At 42.9% G+C, this 13434-nt stretch overlaps 1 protein-coding gene across 3 annotated transcripts in view; it reads right to left on the bottom strand.

Moving 5' to 3' along the window:
* pappaa (pregnancy-associated plasma protein A, pappalysin 1a) overlaps window positions 1–13434 on the bottom strand; it is a 95301-nt gene that overhangs the window by 11977 nt on the left and 69890 nt on the right. The window contains exons 15-21 of one of the 3 annotated variants that reach the window (XM_053864457.1): window positions 9216–9399; window positions 7159–7360; window positions 6879–7083; window positions 5384–5525; window positions 4988–5103; window positions 1203–1274; window positions 549–650 (exon numbers count right to left, since the gene is read on the bottom strand). In XM_053864457.1, coding sequence (XP_053720432.1) covers window positions 549–650; window positions 1203–1274; window positions 4988–5103; window positions 5384–5525; window positions 6879–7083; window positions 7159–7360; window positions 9216–9399 — 1023 coding nt within the window. Of the gene's footprint in view, window positions 1–548; window positions 651–1202; window positions 1275–4987; window positions 5104–5383; window positions 5526–6848; window positions 7084–7158; window positions 7361–9215; window positions 9400–13434 lie in introns of all 3 variants that reach the window. The other 2 variants (XM_053864450.1, XM_053864440.1) reach the window with 2 other exon arrangements.

A 13434-nucleotide genomic window follows, 5' to 3' on the forward strand; every position in this document is an offset into this window, starting at 1 on the left:
TTGGAGCCCATTTATTTGGTTCTGCATTTACTATTTAGCAAACTTTAAAACCACGAGGAAACTTTGATCGTCTATAAAGTTTTGAAGTGAGGCGTCATGTTAGCCGTTAGCTCTGCTAGCTTTGTGGTGTCGATAGTCTTTAGCATTGCAAGACAAGGAGCGACTAGGACTTTATCATTATCATTCTGTCGTGTAGGTGTGTGGTCAAGTTAGAGGCGCATCAGGTTTAAAAACATCTCAAAGTTTGACCAGCTTCTTCGCTGTGAGTGAAGGTGAGAATAGCAGCGCTACTGCAAGTGAGTCACCGCGTCAGCAAAGATCCATAATATAGTGACCGAATCCAGGGGATCTTCTCAGGCTGGTAAATTGTCAGCACGTTCTTATTGTCCATGATTTACTGTCATCATATCGTCCACCTCTACCTTCGGACAAATGAGGTGTAACTGGATCATTTCCCACGCCACATCTGACTCTTAGGTGCCGTGAGACACTGGTTGACAAACACTGATCCATACATCGGCAGCAGGTTGTTCTAACATCAAACTCACCTTCTTGGTCTTGACGGTTGACTGGCAGCAGTCCCCTCCATCATAGTGACAGAAGGCTCGGTTGTTGACTGAGTCGCAGTAGTTGTCACCCATGAAAGGCTGCTTCGAACAACATGAAGGTACATTAATTTTGGACATCCATCTGTTAAAGTGCTATTCATCATTGAAAAAAAAACAAAGTCTAAAGGAAGAATCATTAAATAAGTCTTTTGTTTCTGTCATACTTTCCCCTTGTGCAACAAATGGCTTCAGAAATCCAAGTATTTGCTGATAGAGCCGATATATTGCATTTACTTCATTTTTCAAAATGACTTTTTGGGCCTTGAGTGGGCCAGAATTGTAAATCAAACCCAGGACACCATAAAATATTACCCTCGCCACATACTCTAATATGGTGATTTATTAGACTGACCCCACCCACTCCGCTCTGGTTACCAGTCAGGTTATCCAATTGGCCTCAACAGAGTGGATGATATCATTCTTCCATTCACCAAACAATGGACGAATGCCAGCACAGCATACGAAGATAACTAAGGAACCATAACCACAGCCTGATCAAGAGCTCCCACCTCTAACATCCCTGACTGAAGTCCACTCTGCCATCAAACGAAAGCAAATCCACTTTGAGGAAATGAATTTTAAGACTATATTTACCTCACATCCTTTGATGCAATGCAGCAGCTCTGGGTGTGGATACCACTTCAGTCCCATGGTACAGACAATACTCTGCAAGACAAATGAAGAGTCAAACGAATGAGAGTCAAATCCAAATTATTACACTGAACATAACGACATTGGATCAGTTGTTTTTTTTTTTTTGCTCTTCTAATGACCAGACAGTTTACATGCATATTGAGTTGTACTTTTGTGAAAGTTAAGGCACAAAGCTTCCATCCTTTGTTGAGGACTGACAGTGAGTTGTTGAATCAAATAGGTGACTGACTGAAGCTGACTGAAGTTTGGAGTCAGGGAAGAGATTTTCTTTCTTTTTCTCTGGCAAATTTTTGCCTTTCCCTTCAATAGACTGGGCTACATCCCATCCTCTGTTGGTAAAGGGTCAGTAGGTTTCACAGCTCTATTTCGGCCACCTTTTGCAAGGACAGAAAGCTCATGTCTCCATCTGGTTTCCGTGGCTCCCAAGATGTCTCCAACCAGCTTGGTTGGTGCCGGCCATAAGTCAGAAAGAGGAAGAGGCCTATAATGCCTCCTGCAGACTGCTTGAAGGGAAAACCCATCTAACCACCCAAGGAAACTCATCCAGTGTGCATGCCTTCCGTATATCCTTGAGGCGTTTCAAATAAATACTGGTCACTGCTTTTATTGCCGGATGGAGCGTGGCATCAGTTGTCGCAAGTGCTGTTTTGGATTGAGGAAAAGGGGTCATCTGTCAGGAACGACCCCACCAGCGGTCAGCCACGTGAGTGAGTCACGGATCTTAAGTGTATAACGTTGCCTGCAGACACTCTACGGCGTGAAAAAAAAACTGTCAAATTGGCGTGGAGTGCTTCACAAGTGAGAACTCAAACGTGAAGCAGCGACCTTTGTGACCTCTGAATGTCCATTCCCAGATTTGTGGTTTCCTAGCTCGGGAATTTTCCCTGGAGAGTGATGAAGATGTCAAAGAGACATGCATGTTAATAGCAAGGAGCATCATGCTTTCAAATATCTGTACAGAATGTGAAGAATCTAAATGTGTCCTCCGACCGCGCTTCTCACTGAACACATTTGTGTTCTGAAGATGTGAGCGCATGGGAGCCTGTATTACAGTAGTACACACTCACGTCGAAGAGAACAAGCACTCAGAGAGGACCTCTTATTTGCAGCTTAATTTTGTTGTCAGAGGACTTGGACAGTCGCGCGGGAGACTCCGAGCCAAGGACTGGATGACCTCAGAGCCGGCCATTTCTCAGACCCCCCGTGTCCCTTTATCTCAAAATGTTGCCGTGCTTTTTCTTTCGCTGCTGCAAACTAAGGTATTTTTCATTTCAGTGCTGTCAGCAAATCAATGCCAAAAGAAAGATGGGTGGTTGAAGTTGCAGGGAAACAACAACTGAGACAGCTGAGAGCTAATGGCGCTACTCTCTTGTATTACTGATTTAGGCTTGGGTTTTTTTTTTGGTGCATGTGTGTACGGTCGTGAGGGAGGTGACATCTACTTGGTGGAAGATAAAGTACCCTAATTTGTCTCAGGGTAGAAAGTTTTTGCAACTTCTGTACTTTCATTCCCCCTTCTTGCCTTCTCCGATGATGATGTCACCACAAACTCTTCTTCCTCTCCCCCACTCCCCCCCACCCCCCCTCTCAACAAGGCTGTAAATCATGATAATCCATGATCATGGTCTGGCCTCAACCTCACTATGTATGGGATCCTCACCCTGTGAAGCCCCCGCGGGGCACTGATACCACACAAAAATAGATCCCTATCTCACAGCCACCACAGACGAGGTCATGTCAGATAGAAAATGACTAATTCTGCAGCAGGCCCGACAGGGTAATTTTGCTGATAGAGGGGGAGCAGGGTGCTGAGGGAGGGGAGCCCAACCGCTAGGTGAACAGGGACAGGAAACAAGAGAGAGGTGGAGAACTCTAAGTGGGTCAGACTGGGAACCAAAATACGACTGGTTTAAAGGCAATAGATCATTACAGAAGGAAACATTACCTCCAACCATAGCAAAGCGGACTGGAAAGTGACGTTTTTTGGGGTGAATCCAGGTGAAGAATTTTATAAAGAGAAGAGCAAGGAATGCTGTGTGTTTGATACTACAGTATTCAGTGTTTTCAAAAATGCTACATCAATATCGCCAATACATTTTTATTTTAATGTCAAATTTAAAAAAAAATAAAAGATGTTATTAATGTCAAGCCATTTTAATCATCGTATAGAACATAAAAACAAAGAGTTACAAGTGACATCTGACTTATGACCAGGATCGGTTCCGACCAACTGGTCGTAAATTGGATTGGACGTGAGTTGAATGCCATTCAAAATAACCGATGTGGGTGTTATAGGTAGATCGCTGTGTGGGAGTGAGATGCTGGGATACTGTGCTGCCGTAACTGTCGTACACGTTGCTACGTGCTGCGGTGCCAGACATTGAATTTAAAAAAAAATAATCTGCTGGCCGTGGTCGTAAGTACGGGTGGACGTAAGTCGAGCAGATCCTTGGTCGGATGTTACTTGTATTTGAATTATAATGTCTAAAATAATAACTCCCCAAGAATGTTGGCATCTTTAAAAAGGATAGTATAACAATACTATCCTTACAACAACAAAGAAACAAATGTGAAATTCTGGTTTAACTCATCAAAGTCAAACAGCTATCAACCTAGTTTTGAAACACAGAGCAAGTGCAAAGTCAGGAAAACTTTAGTAGAAATGAATCAAACACCTGTCAGCCTAATCTCTGTTGTTTTACTCATAACACGAGGTAAATTGACCTTTAACCAATTTACAAAAAAAATGAATTCTTCATGTGGATTGTCTTTTTTTTCTGATGACAAACACTTGCAGTATAGCATCACCAAAGCGTATGCACTGCTCTGTATCGGCCTGCCACACACTACACACACACAACTTCTATTTGTTTCCCTTAAAAGCAGAGCTTCAATATGCGACTACTACACAGTAAATATGATATCTGTTGCACTAATCCATGACAACAGATCGTTTAATGCCCGCCACGATCCCAGTAGCCACCAAAAAAAGATGCTGACTTCAACTACGTGAAAGACAAAAGGAGTTGTGTGTGCGTGTGCACATTCTCTTTGCGATTTAGTGACCCAGCCAAAAGACAAATGACTGAAAACATGGATTCGGAAGAGTATGCTAACATTAACTGGACGATACGCTGCTACAACAGAGGAAAACCAGGTATCTCTCAGGTGTAGGAATAGTTTAGGTGATTGCAATTCTGATATTGACCTTGCTCTGTTCGTTGCACTATTTAAGTGATAAATGACGACATGCAGTTGAATATTGTTTTAAAACTCAGACATGGATGTAGATGCAGCCTCTGGAGGTTTGCCACAGCTCAGGAAAATCAAGTTAAAAGTGTTTTGATTTCTTTCCACCATGTCATTTTTGGTATCGCGACTCTTACATGTGAAGTAGAATATAGCGGGTGACGCTAGAATAACACATAACTCAAGAGGAGGAAATGTCACATCAAAGTTCAGGTGGATAGAAAGTGGCTAAAAAGTATTTTTCTGTCCTGAATTCGACTCACAAATAGATGAAATATGTTTGAAGGTGGGCCATGTCTCCAAGGCAAACATTGGCGCTGGCCACAAAAGGCAGGAATAAGATGCTATTTTGCATTGTGGGCGATGAAGCTAGGATGTGGATAGTATACGTGAAATTCCTTACAGAAGAGATGTGGATCACAGAACTTTGTTAAGTGCGTCTGCCAGAGCAGTGAGATGGACACCAGTTCACACACCTTGACTTTGTGAGGGTTCCTCCAGTGCTCTTTAAGTACACTTTCGACTGTCATGTTGCTAGGGAGGATAACCACGTCGTTGTTGTTCTCCCTGCACGTCAGCTCGCACTCTTCACCTGAGAGAGCAAGAGAGAGGGTTTTACGAAGATGAAGGAAACGTTACTCAGTTTGCCCATGACTTTCAAAGCGCTGATATTCAAAGTCTCGGGTTGCACGAGTGTGACTCGGTCATTTTGTCAGAGCCTATTAAACTGACTGTAAACAGCGCTAAGTTAGATGGAACGACTAATGCGAGCGACGGGGACTTTTAAAAGACATGAGTATTAGGGACAATGAAAGATGACATCAGCAGTCAGAAAACAGAAGTGCAATCATCAAGCAGCGAGCGCCACACACCTATTCCGTGTCCACGTTTGCACGAGTACTGCAGGCTGTAGTGGAGGTTTTGAGGTAAGGAACACTGGCCCTTGCTATGTGGGCACAGGCGGAATGACCCTGTCCAGTTTCCGTCCTTCCTGCAGCGGATCACATTGGAGGCCTGGAAATAACACACATACTGACAGGTTAAGAACGACTCACACAAACTGGGAGAGCAAGGACATCGAGATGGCAAAGGGGGAAACACAATCCATTTTTTCTTTATCATCAGGCACAAAACCCCACAGTGCCTGAGAGGCAGAACAGATTAAAAGGTGTATACATTTCAGAAGTCTCAGCCAGATGGACTGTTCTGGAAATCAATATCAATCTAATGAGCATGGCGTCAAATTGAGTAGGGCTGAGGGAGACAGGGATGAGAACAGGATTCAGGAGGGAAGAGACGACGTCATGAGGACAGAGCAAAAGGCGCTTCATTGAATACAGGGAGTAGTTCTGAGACTAGTAGAAAACAAAATAAGTGACATCTTTCATATCCTACTTTTCAAAACTGATCTATGACACTGTATTATAGAATCATATTGATGCTATTATAATAATAATTGTTATTATTATTATTATTATTGTAGTAGTAGTACTAGTAGTTGCAGTATGTATGTAAGTAGTATGTTATTAATTTCTGGACGAAAAGCCACTAGATTTACTCACAGTCGGAACCCTGCAGCTTGTCATACGTGGATTCCTACAGGCTAAACAGTGTCATACTGACAAAATATTGATCCTCATCCCCACAAACCAATGAAATCACGGGTATTTTAAAGCACTCAAAACGTACACCGTGTCTGCAGCTCCGATGACAGAGCCGATCTCATGGAGGACCGGAGACGAGAAGCAGCAGCTGAGACTGGCTGTGGTGTCAGAACTGGGTGAAATCAGCCCATTTTGAGCGCTTTAATGTAAATGAAAGACGTGAGGAGTTCATGATTCCAGTTCAGAACATTGCCGAGTTTATTGGAGTCAGTCTTGATGCTGGACCCAACTAGTTTAGAAGCGATCCTCATGCATTTTTAAGCCGTGTGCGCAGCACCACTGCACCCGCAGCTTATTGACCGATGCGGCTGATGTATGAATAAGATCTACCTTCCTCCTTATATATAGTGGCTGCTGCTAATATTACGGTGCACTCTACTATCCGGAAATAATCTATCTATCAGTCCATTGATGTATTTTCATGAAAAGTGAGCTGAGCCATGAGGCTTTGTTTTCGAGTGTCTTTTTTCACCTTCATGAAGAAGACAACACGAGGCACTTATTCAGTTCTCAAACACACGATTATAAAGCGCAAACTGATGACTGAATCCGCAAAACCTCACCGGCAGAGCAAGGGGAATTGCTTTTTAAGGAGAAAAAGTACTTTATAGTCACGGGGTTGGATTGACAAAGGTAAGGTAAGAACAGGAAGACAGGAAAGAGATGGACAGACCTGCTTGCATGGAGCGTGCAGCAGCCTCACCGTATGGGCGGAGCCTCCCGTGGCCACAGCAGCACTATTACCGGCAGGTTCCGAACAGTTGAGTTTGCAGACGCTGTCAAAGCGAAAGCCGTCAGTGCAGTGATAGGAGCCGTGGAAGATGTCAGGTGGGGGGTCACAGGTCACTGGTTCACATGCTCCTTCCAGCCAGCTGCCATCTTCTGTGCACTGGCGCTTGAAGGCACGCCTGTCGATACACTAGTTTTAATACCAGCCTTTCTTTAATTGCTAGACTGGTGAAAAGAAGAAAAAAAATAAACACCTCTTGGGTTTGTTTGTGACGTGGTAGCCTGGTTTACACTTGTACTTGCAGAAGGTTCCCACTTTCAGACCGGTCTCGTTGCAGCGCTTGGTCTGAAGCACGGCGTTTGGTACTGGAGGGGGCGCCGGACAACGGAGCTCACAGAGGGCCTCCGGGAATGACCACAGACCGTCTTCTAGGCAGGTCAGGGTGTTGTTGGTGCCTTCAGGAAGAACAATGAAAGCCATTCTAATGAATAACAAGGACACGAAATAAAATAAGACAACGCACTTGGTCGTGACCTCTTGGTATCGCAGTGAGCTGCCAGTCCCAACCTGCGTTTTATGATGTGGAACACACGTCTCCTTTTTGTTGTTTCAATGTGAGTGCTTTGGCCACCACTTGTTTCTGAAGTGTCCTGCTATCTTGTCTTAGGTTCACAGTTTATTTCAGTCTAGGACTTATTCTGAGCCCTTGGTGATGTTGGACTCTGGAACTTGTGTATTGGAAAATAAGCCAGTCTTTCCGATTTTCAGCGAGAAATAAGAACAGAGGCTTGGTGATTGTGGTGGTTTGGAATGGACCAATACAGGATCATCCAACCCTTCACCAAATCTCTCATTGTTTTGACCCGCCTCCCCAAAGCCTTGCATTACGAAAGACAAGTCATGAAGCGGTATCAGATTTCGGCTACTACATTGCATCAAGTCGATTTAGATGTGCAGTTTTGTCCGTTCCCTAAATATCAATTCTGTCCTGGATCATATCAAAGATTTGTGAGTAACACGAGTCGCGGTTGGACATTGTGGCCTGCCAGAACCAATGCTCGATTTTATAGAGCATGTGACAAAGCAGTCCTTTTGATGAAAAGGGTCATTTATAGACCTATTCATCATCTACGGTTTAGTCCTGACAGGCCAGGGCTGCGAACTGGAGCCAAGTTGTCGCAGCGTCACACAGACAGAAGCAATCTATCTCAGGACACCCAGAGTCCAATCGTGAAATTTATAAACTTGAAGTTTGATTCGATGATTCCTGAAGAGAGCGGGATGTCATTGATTTTGTTTTTTTGGGGGGGGGGTGCAAATCCCAATTTAAATTTAAAGGCTGTCAAAATTCAGCAGTCTGCCATGAGCTGTGGACCTTCAACGTGGTGGCATCAGCACTGCATCCTGGAGATGAGATGAAATGTGGTGGGAGAAATTTAACTTAGACCTAGACAAGACCCTAAAACCACTGCTTTATAGAGCTAGATATTGACCGATACTTTAGTACCTGTCGGCATAAGACTTCACAATTCTCAAAATTTTGTTAATGCAATACTGCACAGAGGATTTACCTCATCATCAAATATAGTGACAAATAATAATAATAGTGATAAATATTTCAAGATTTGTGTATGCAGGTGGTATTTTGGAACAGAACCAACATTTTTTTTGTTTCATTACCAATATTTCCTGACAGTTTCATTGAATCTGTCCTTCAGTTTTTGAGTTATTTAGCTCACAGACAAACAGATGCAGTCAACAGATCATCAATATGCAGTAATCTAGTTTAACACAGTCCCTCTCAAATAGTGGAGCGAAAGATACTTTTTTTGCCATACTAGAATGACGCGTAATTGCACATCCACTCGTTTTTTTTACAGGCAAATTGATGCACTTTAGGTCTTTTCTATTACAGATAAAACAATGTTAAAAAAAGTTATTCTTCATTGTAAGTTGATCTATATTATTTTCTTCTTTTCTTTTCTTTAATGTTAACTAAGATACGATGTTATGCAGAGGTGTACTTATAATAATTTTATCGACAAATGCCACTATTTACGGAGGTGGCGGCTTGTTTGGAGGCGCCAAACGTTTACTTCTTCCTGGGCGGGGCGCAACAGAAAATGATTGAGAAGCACTGGTTTAACAGTTTCATCGATCCCTGCTGCTTTCATCCAACTGAAATGCTCCGCGTTCTGGCTGCCGTCATTGTTGTGTTGCAGGAGCAGAATCAAAGATACAGTGTATGTCTTCGGAAAGCACGAATCAAATCACTCTACATGTTGTTTAGGATTTATGAGTCCGTCTCACCTACAAGCTGCGCAGGCTCACGACACTGGAAGTTGCTCTTCTTGCCATAAGTAGTGCCCTCCGGGAAGTCAAAGTTGGCAGGATGGACATGGTACTTATCAGGCAGGCCACAGTCTACCGGTTCGCACGACACCTGTTTGTTCCATTTGCCGTTTGCACACGTGATGGTCACCATAGAGTCCGACTGGAAGACATAACACATTTGGAAGGTGAGAGCAGAAAGACGGAGCGATAGATCAAGGATCTTTCCGTATGCCAATGTATCAAATTGCGCCTGACTGTCCGTCGATATGGCGGATAGATGTCAGACACACATCCCCTAAATGTTTACCGCACAGAAACGACCACAGCAATTGAAAAAGCGCGCCAACACGTCTCTGATCAGCATGTAGCCTGACTGAACTTGATCGGGCTGAGTTTACGGGCCATCGATAAAGCCTCGCAGGCTACTCAGCAGCTCAGGTGACTGCTGATCGCATCCATAAGGTCATTCCTCGCCACTCAGCCGATCGGCAAAAACTGCACGGTCAGCCGCTAACACAAAACAGACTGACTCTGAGGCTGGCAACAGTGAAAGAGTGAGAATCATTCCAGAGAAAACATCACAAAAAAAAAATCCATGGATCCCTGATCTTGGTCGCCAGATTCCAGTAACATTTTTTGTTGTTTTAGTTCTATTCAGAGAAGCAATGATGCTAATGTTCGAGCTGCGGATGCCGGCAGTGGTCAATTATGCAATTGCGCGCAATATTAAAACACATTTTCCAGTTCTTATTCCTCTGCCTGCCTCTTTTAATCAAGACAAACAGACGAACAAGCCCAGGCCTACACTGTCGATCCTGTGTGACTTGGCTCTTACATGTTTTTGGAATGTGAGAGGAAACAGCAGAACCCAGAGGAAATCCACATGTGGTGAAAACGTGCAGAATCCGCAAGAAAAACAGACTAAGGACATGAGTCAACACCAAGGCCATGGCAGTCAAGCGCGACCCGGCTAAACTCCACTCTATTATGACCGGCACTGCTGACTAAATACGCACGACTACATCATGATATAGGAGCTAGTATAATAGATTAACACCACTTCCACAGGCCTTTTATGGAGGCAGACTAGCCGTTGATCAGAAACAGCAGACATTCTGGACCCCGCTGAAAGAGCCGTGACCTTGCAAGTCTGCCGGGGACCATATGTATGACATTAATTATGTCTGAGTGAGCGTGTGTGTCGGCGCAGACCCCGTGTTGATGTGTTAGTTCCCAGAAAGAGAGATGCCAGAATTTTTCCGATATTTTCAGAATGGCATTCTTGCAAATTTTCATTCTTTTGCGGACTACTTTGGCAAGACTTGAGTCGACTTTATACCAACACACACATGTCTGTGCAATTTTTTTTCTTCTTCGTAGTCATTAACGTGGATTGTAAGGAATGCAAAATCGGAGAAATTGTTTTTTTCTGTCCAATTCCTTAACATGAACGCCATTAGAACAAAACACCTAGCTGACTGGACGTGGGGTTTTCCATTTTTCTGCTTTCCTATCACACTATGACACACTTTTGTTGTCAACCTTTGTATCTCCTTGGCACCTTAAATCAATGAAAATCTAAAAAACTCAAGGCTCCTTCCAGCAAAAACAATGTGGCTAGTACACCTCTATGTCATCCACACAAAACCAATGCTTTCCGTCAGCTTTTTGAAACCAGACCCCAGACTGGAGAGATTTCAAAATACCGTTTTCATTCTTTGGTGCGCAGGATCAAACTTGAATTTTGCAAAAATACCTCCAGTAACAACACTACGCAATACCGCGTAGTTTAACAGCTGTCACGTACTGGAAATACAGATAGTGTTCGGCTAATCTTGCACTGTAATGATGATCTGTAATTCGTATCGTAACGTTTAAGGCACACGGCCCACACCTTCATCTCTGGTTTTAGCAGTGGCATTAAAATGCCATTATAAAATGAGTTTTGTCCGAGTCTCTAAAAGAGAACTATGTAGCAGCTAGGCCTTCGGACATTTTTACTTTGATCAATGAGACAAAGCAGAGCAACAGAAGACCTTTCCAACAGCCTGTGTGCCTGATGTCAATGTGTTCTGTCAAAGACACCAAGCTGAGATGAGGAACATTACAGTGTGAAAATGACTTATGTGTGAGACAACATCTCCGAGCAAACACCAACAATTAACCACTCACGTGCACTAGTAGAAATTAGACTCACTGGTTGCAGCACGGTTAAAAAGCAACTGGATTGAAAACGGTAACTCTTTTCCCACCACATGCTTTTGCATATCTTTCATCTTGAACACATTATATCATATTGCACAATGGCGAATTCCACTAGAATAAACAGGGTCCTTCCATATTTTCATCTGATGAGGGCATCTGTAAAAAATGAATTAGTTGACCACGTAGGGAAGTCAGCATGATGCTAAAGGGGAAGTCTACCATTCAAATCATCAACTGTTTTCTCCCTCTCTTTTCACGTGATGATGACTGTAGACGTAGATTGTTTATTTGCCAGTGAATAAGGCTTCAACCGGAGTCACATGGCAATAATAAAAACAGGAATGTAATGCATAACAAAACACCATAAGAATATTATCAGATGTATGTCAAAACGTGGAAACATTTCACTGAATTGTTTCCTTCAAACAATTCAGACATCGCTGATGTCTGGCAGAAACATGCTTCTCCATGGGTGAAGAGTTCTCCACCTGGAATCAATGCTGAAGTACAGCCTCCGTTTCTGGGGTTATTCTAGGGTAGCCAACACAAGTTATTAGAAATGACCTACAGTACCCTTTAGGGTCTGGTATATTACACACAGGCTCATACATTTTAGGTGTGTAGACCTCTTTAACTTTGAAGCTGTCTTTTAAGATGAAATGAGAAGGAGACTTGCCTCGAGGAGGACGCCTCGTGACCAGAGCAGAACAAAACAAGTTGTTTGTTTACATGCTGGAATTGCTCTTTTTTGATGTGACTGACATCCGATGTATTGCCACATCACATCTCAGTGTCAGTTGATGTTACCAACGCACATCGTTACTGAGTCAGTCCATGAAATTCACCAGGACAAGTCCTTTTTCAGTAATTCACACTATTTAAAAAATATATTTTCTCACCTCACGTGTCCATATTAATTCAAAATTTTAATATCAATTAATCGCTCTAAAGCTCACAATTGATGGCGAATTAATCTTTTGTAAATGTAACGTAAAGGAAGATGTTATCAACACCAGACAATGCATTATTCATGCAAAGCTTTGTTGACTCCAACAACCCAAACATAACGGATACTGTGAAGAACATTCTTTAGAATAACCTGAGAGGCACTGAAAAAAAGTGCAACACTGTAAGCTTTATTGGCCACTCTGGTGTTGACAAAATCTTTTTCCAAGTTACTTAGACAACAGATACAAAAATGTGTGAGTAATTTGCCATTAATCTTGGCAAATTCACCAACTCACCACTAATAGAGATTGAAATTCTCTCTGAGAAAAAACAATTCTCTATTAAATCTATTGACGGTCCTACTATTAATCTTTTTTTTTTTTGGCTGGTCCCACAGCGGATCTCACCCTGTCCTCTGCTTCCTCTTCTCTCAAACCTACAAACCTCATGTCCTTCACCACCTCCATAAATCTCCTCTTTGACCTTCCTCTCCACCTTCTGCCTGGCAGGTCCAACATCAGCATCTTCCTACCAATGTACTGGCTCTCTCTCCTCTGTACATGTCCAAACCATCTCAATCTGGCCTCTCTGACTTTGTCTCCTAAACACCTGACATGTGCTGTCCCTCTGATATACTACTTCCTGATCCTATCCATCCTGCTCACTTCTAAAGAGAACCTCAGCATCTTCATCACTGCTACCTCCAGCTCTGCCTCCTGCCTCTTCCTCAGTGCCACTGCTTCCAAAGACCACCCTGCAGCAGAGACATAATGCATGCAATTATTGCATTCAATATTTTCCTGTCATAAAAATGTCCCAGGTTTATAAGAAATGGTTTGTAAGTTCATTTGAGATTTAAAGAATTAAGGCAACCACTAGACCTTTACCAACCCATACTGATACAAAACCTTTTTGAATAACTCAGCTGGTAGTTATAATTGAGCCAAGCAGCATCAGAACTACCATAAATTTTGAGTGCATGGTTCAATTTCATTAGAAAATTTGTACATCTAGAGGTGTACATCAATTCTGCTGTGGTAAT

This window comes from Synchiropus splendidus, chromosome 1, assembly GCF_027744825.2.
Source record: "Synchiropus splendidus isolate RoL2022-P1 chromosome 1, RoL_Sspl_1.0, whole genome shotgun sequence".
Classification (NCBI taxonomy): domain Eukaryota; kingdom Metazoa; phylum Chordata; class Actinopteri; order Syngnathiformes; family Callionymidae; genus Synchiropus; species Synchiropus splendidus.